This window comes from Balaenoptera physalus, assembly GCF_965194825.1.
Source record: "Balaenoptera physalus genome assembly, chromosome: 18".
NCBI classification, from domain to species: Eukaryota; Metazoa; Chordata; class Mammalia; order Artiodactyla; family Balaenopteridae; genus Balaenoptera; species Balaenoptera physalus.
Window position 1 is genome coordinate 8,654,910 of NC_138899.1, and position 6,179 is coordinate 8,661,088.

The 6,179-nt window shown below is 40.1% G+C and overlaps 2 protein-coding genes across 2 annotated transcripts in view; one reads left to right on the plus strand and one right to left on the minus strand.

The window, feature by feature from the left end:
* Positions 1 to 6,179, minus strand: part of LOC309647386 (uncharacterized protein) — a 69,182-nt gene that overhangs the window by 10,875 nt on the left and 52,128 nt on the right. The gene's annotated exons all lie outside the window — the stretch shown is intronic.
* The window catches only part of CCDC168 (coiled-coil domain containing 168), a 34,060-nt gene that overhangs the window by 2,574 nt on the left and 25,307 nt on the right, over positions 1 to 6,179 (plus strand). Inside the window, exons 2-3 of the mRNA XM_082434979.1 lie at positions 68 to 101; positions 199 to 232. Coding sequence (XP_082291105.1) covers positions 68 to 101; positions 199 to 232 — 68 coding nt within the window. The remainder of the gene's footprint in view (positions 1 to 67; positions 102 to 198; positions 233 to 6,179) is intronic.

Consider the following 6,179-nt stretch of genomic DNA (forward strand, 5'->3'; position numbering starts at 1 on the left):
AACTTATAAAATTGTGGAAGTTTGATATTTGGATTACTCTAATATTTTATTGTCTCCCTTGAAACAGAAAGAAGACAGTTGCCTTAAAAGCATGAAATTTGGTAAGTATCCTACAGTTTAATATTTTAATATAAAACTTGTTCAGCCTGAGCTTCTCCTTTTGGTGTTCTGACATTTTTTATTCCCATTTATCTCTAGATAACTGGTCAATTCATTCATCTTCAGAAGAAAGGTAAGTGATGTATTCTGAAATTAGATGAAACAGGTTGGTTTTGTTCTACTCAAAATTACATCTGAATTACAGAAAAGGGTTTTCCCATTTGTATAGAGGTTGACAGCTGTTCAACATCTTAATTCAGTCGAACTCTGATTTTTTAAATGGTTGCTCTGTTCCAAGCTGTGTTAAATGGCTTTTTATGTATTGTTGAAATTATCATTTTAGGTAGGTAGACTCATTACCGTTTTTACAAATGAGGAAAATAAAGCTTAGAGAGGTTAAGTGGCTTGCTTCCCTACCCCATCCTCTCTCTCCAGTACACATGAAGAAGAAATAATCACCAGTTCTGAAAATTCAGTTGAAAAATATTCATTTAGCACATACTGTGAACCGAGCAGATCCTGAGCTAAGTGCTGCAAGAGTGACATGAAATGAGTTTATATCATCAGCATCCTAAGGATGCCTGAGTGCTAGAGATTAAATACAGACACCACTACTCTTGTTGCTATCAATATCTTAATTGTTTTCATCAAAGTCCGTTCAGCAATCATTAGATATCCCTATACAATGGACATTGGCTTTTATACTGGGATACAATTAATAAGATAGTATCTGTTCTCTGGAAGCTTATACTCTTGTGGAGGAGACTTAGATATAAGGATGATTGCTTGCAGTATGGTAACACAGTGATAGGAGTACTATGAGAACATTTAGGAGATACCTAAGCCAGCATAGGGGTGTTGGGCTGGCTTCATGAAGAAGGTTATACTGGAGCTGAATTTTAAAGGTAAGTGAAAATTAGTCAGAAAAAGACAGTGGGTTAGGAGGATAAGAAAGGCAATTATAAACCATGAGCAGAGGCAAGGAAATAAGGAACAGGGTATGTGCAATAAATTATGATGATTTCAGAGTTGCTAGAATGCTAAGGACGGGTCAGGGAGTAGTGGGAGATGAAGGTGAAAAAATATGCCAGAGTCAGATCATGGGGGACTTTCTATACCCTGTTAAGAAGCTTGGAGTTTATTCTGATAGTGAGTAACCACTGAAGGTGGTTAAGCGTAGGAGTGACACAGTTTTGTGTTTCAGCTAGATCACTAGTAGCTAGCTGTGTGGAGTATGCATCTGAAAATTAATTTCTTTCAGTTGTCAGGTGTAAAGGGGCTTTATTCATTTAATCTGGTTGCTCTATTTTTATATGAGTACTAGCAACTCTAGTTATAAAGTGGGTGTCCTGAGAAGCAGTAACAGTATCTGGAAGTACGGGGAGGTGGAATCCCGGTCAGAGTTGGTTGGGAACAGGAATGCCAGAGCAAACCAGGACACCTCAGAAGTGCATCCACCATAAACGATCATCCAGAAGTCAACTGGACAGACCAGGAGTTGGTGTTTGAGGTGTACAGGGCTTAGGTGTGCACTGTGGTTGAAGATTCTCATGTAACTGAAAGCCAGAGGATTGACAGACAAGAGAGGAAGCCACAAGATGAAGTGGGGAGGAAAGGATTTTTAGCACCAGGATCAAGATAATCTGAGAGTTTCCCCATCCCTCTGTGCCATTATTCCATTCCTGCTTAAGCGGAATTAAATACTTTGAATAGGCTTTAGGGAAAAGTAATTGAGAAGAAAAAATTGGGGGGGATGGTGTTGAGGGAAAAGGGTTAGGAAAGAGATATGGCTTCCATGGTGGCAGTACATTGTAGTGAAAAAACACATTTTGAATTAAAAAGGTCTAGGTGTATGTCATAGTTCTGCCTCTAAATGATGGCATGGCCTTGGGCAAATGACTTAAGCTCACTCCTTTTCCTTACTTTCAAAATAGCAGTTAGAAGAACTACCTCTTAGGAATATCAAGAAGATTAGTTAAAGTGATATGTGTAACAAAGCAAAAATATTTTACCGTGGCACCAGAATTCCTTTTTGGGGTAGAATTATATTTGGGAGAGCATCTTAAATTATTTTGAGATAAAAGGGCTTAAATATTGGTAGAACCTCAAGCATAAAAATGGTTAAAGTTGCACTGCATCAGAGACTGAGTGGGTTTTGTCTTGCTTATGAGATGAGAGAGAAGAGAAAGGGGAGGGGTGGGCAGAGAGGAGGGAGGAGCAGGGGAGGCGGTGTGAGGCTCGGGACTGAATGGCACGAAGGACGTCAGAGGGTGAGCCTACCACCCAGTATCCGGAGTCAGGGAGAGCCGTGCTGGCCAGGCACAGTCTCAGTGAGCAATGCGAACTGCTGATCTTATATCCATTGAGTTTTGGGAGATGGTTTGTTTCAGGGTTGACCTCAGCCTTAGACGTGTGTTCCTGGGAAAGTCTGCCATCAATTGCCTGAGTTTCAAAGATTAAAGCTGTCACTGGTTGGTTTCAGAAGTGTATTTCCTGAGGCGAGTTACCATTGATAGACAAAATTGTTTAAAAGCAGATTTGGTGTTTGTTACTATGACTCTAGGATTATGCTACGACTCTATGCCATTGATTGATTTAATTGATTTACAACCACTTCTAGTACTTACTTGTTGCCATGGCTATAGAGCTGTCAGTCTTTTCCTAGGAGTATGGGGAGTTCTTTTAAAATTTTCAAAGGCCAGTTGAGATTCCCTGGTGGGGAGAGGCCAAAGGACATTTAAAAAATAGACATGCCTGACGGTTAAGTGGGAGTTGTTTGCTTTGCTGTAGTTAACTCCCTTCTATATCTGCCTCTAGCTTTTCGTTAAAGTTAGCCACATGTATGGGTGGTTTGTGTATGTGTATTTTTCTCCCTTCATTGAACCTGAAGAACGGGTTGGGTTGTATGTCTGGATCAGCTTGCTGTGGACAAGCGTTAGCCATCAGAAAGCTAGAGGTGAAAATGGCCACTCAGCAAATATTACTGAGGGCCTACAATGTGCTGCAGGCCCTTGAGATACAGCGGTGAACAAAACAGACATTGCTTCCCACCTTACGTTTTAGACAGAGGGGAGTCTGATAGTAAATGACAACATGATAAATAAATTATATGGGAGGTGGTGATAATTATATGTGATATGGTAAAACAAAAGATAGTGTAGGGTAAGAGGAATCAGGGTGCCAGAAGTAGGAGAAGAGAGGTAGGTGCAACATATGTGGTGGGATTTAACTAAAGCCTTGAAGGGATGGGGAGTTAACCAAACAGAAATGGTAGAAGAGTATTAGAGAGGTTGGAGAATAGATGACCAGATCATGGTTGGACCCTGCAGGCCATCTTAAAGATAGTGGCTTTTACTCTGAGTGACAACAGGGGATCATTGTAGAGTTTTATACGGGAGAATGATACGTTCTGTCTTATATTTTTAAAGGATTATTCTGCCTGCAGTGTTGAGAGTAGACTATACTGGGTCAAGGGTCTAAGCAGACGGCAGGCTTTTGCAAGTAATCCAAGTGAGAGATAAAAGTAACTTAAACCAGGGTGGTAGCAGTGGAGATGGCAAGAAGTGGTTAGGATATACTTCAAAAAGTAGAATCAGTGGGGTGTGTGGATGTGAGAGAAAGGAGGCAAAGATGACTCCAAGATTTTTACCTGAGCAAGTAGGAAAGGTGCAGTTGTCATCAACTGAGATGATGACAGCTGTGGGTGGAGCAGGTTCTGATGGGGAGATGAGGAATTTTGTTTTGCAACCGTTGAGTCTTAGATTGATTGGGCATCCAGTAGAGATAGTAAGTAGTCTGGGAGAGATGTCTGATAGAGACAGTGAGTTTGGGGGTTCTTGGCACATAGGCAGTATTAAAAGCCACAGAGAGGGTGAGATTACAAAGGGACTGTGAGAAGATAAGAGGAGCAGGGGCTGAGCCCTGGGGCGCTTCAAAGAGGGCAGGAAGAAGAGGAGGAACCAGCAAAGAAGACTGACGAAGAGCTACCAGTGAGTTAGAAGGATACCCAGGAGAATATGTGGTCTGGAAGCTCTCCAGAGCAGGAAAGACAAATAGTTATATAAGGTATACAAGTTAGGTATCAGACCAATATCCCTTATGAATATAGATGTAGAACCCTCAACAAAATACTAGCAAACCAAGTTCAGCAGCATATTAAAAGGATTATATACTCTGACCAAGTGGGATTATCCTCAAGAATGCAAGGTTGGTTCAACATACATCTAGCATTGTTTTATTATGTTTAAAATCATAATATTAAATTGTTGAAATATTGGTCTTGCATTTCAGCTTTTTTCTATATTTTCCCTGAAATGTGCAAAAAACTAATTCTGTTTATGTCTCATATTTTCACTGTTCACTTTCCTAAGTGAATAATACTCCTGTCCTGAGGAAATTTTATCCTAATTATGTCTGGACACTGCTATAACTTGTTAGGGTCACCTGGATTCCCTAGAATGCTTATGCATCCTGCCTGTATCAATTAGAATATTTTAATTCTCAAGTAACAGAAAACCACGATTCAAACTGGCATACCAAGAAGAGAATTTATGATAATCATATAATAGGAAATCCTGAGGTAGGATTTGCTTCAAAATTGGTTGATACAGTGGCTCAACAACTTCATTAAGGTCCTGTAACTCTCCCTCTGCCTTTCCTCATGTTGGTTTTACCTTAAGGTGAACAGAAAGATGGCCACAAGAGTTTCAAAATCAGACCAGCAATGTCCAGAGGAAGTAAGAGGCCATTTTTTTCTCTGTCTTTCCTGGGAACAAGGCAACTTTTCCCAGAAGTTGTTAAAAATCTTTGTCTTATGCTGGGATTAGTTCATGCCCATTCCTAATCTAATTACCATGTTAGATTTAGCCTAATCATTGGGGGTAGAATGAATGTTGAAGAGTCCACATCCATGATCATTACTGCAACTCCCAATTTTGCTCTAGTAGTAAGGACATGATACTAAAGATAATGGGTAGGTGTATTAGGGTTCTCCAGAGAAATAGAACCATTGGAAGATAGATTAATAGATAGATAGATAGATAAATATAAAAGGAGATTTATAGGAATTGGGTCACATGGTTATGGAGGCTGAGAAGTCCCATGGTGTGCCATCTAAAAGCTGGAGAACAAAGAAAGCAAGTGATATAATTCAGTCCAAGGCAGAAGCCCTGTGGGGAGGGGGTGTGCAGCACTGGTGTAAGTCTCAGAGTCCAAAGGCCCAAGAACCAGGGGCTCTGATGTCTGAGGGCAGGAGAAGATGGACGTCCCGAGAAGAGAGAGGGAGAGTTTGCTCTTCCTCCGTCTTTTTGTTCTATTCAGGCCCTTAATGGATTGGATGATGCCCACCCAGTTGGTGAGGGCATATCTTCTTTACTCAGTCTACTGATTCAAATGCTAATCTCCTCCGGAAACATCCTCACAGACACTCAGAAAGAGTGTTTTACTGGCTTTCTGGGCATCGCTCAGCCCAGTCAAGTTGACACATAAAATTAACCATCACAGTTGGTAACAAAGATGTGTATACAGCCTGTATATTAGATGTTAATAAATTCTCTTAACAGTTGAGAGAAGTTGAAAAAGTATTTAACGTATTTTAAATATTCACCTAATAATTTTGTGTTCTCTATGAAAAACGGCAATCAGTAGTTTAGCCGAAACTACTTCAAATTCTAATTAGCAGAATCCAAATCAATGAGATTTTCCCGTATAAAAAAGCATTTAGAAAAAATGATTTTTGTGATGGGGTATATTTTGATGATTTTATATATTATCTTCATTGTTTATGATGAAGCATTATTTAAAAGTAGGGTCATTCTTCCAGTAAAGTACAAGATAATCTATGTTCCCTGAACAAACAGCTACCAGAATTTCTGACTTAGCCTATATGAGTTTCAGTTGATGACTTTAGGCTGCCTTACCATTAAACAAAACTTAAGGTGCATCAGAATCACCTGGAGAGCTTGTTAAAACTCAGATTTCTGGGCCCCATCCCCAGGTGTCTGATTCAGTAGGTCTAGGGTGGGGCCTGAGATTTTGCATTTCTGCTCATTTCCCAAGTGACACTGATGCTGCTGGTCTGA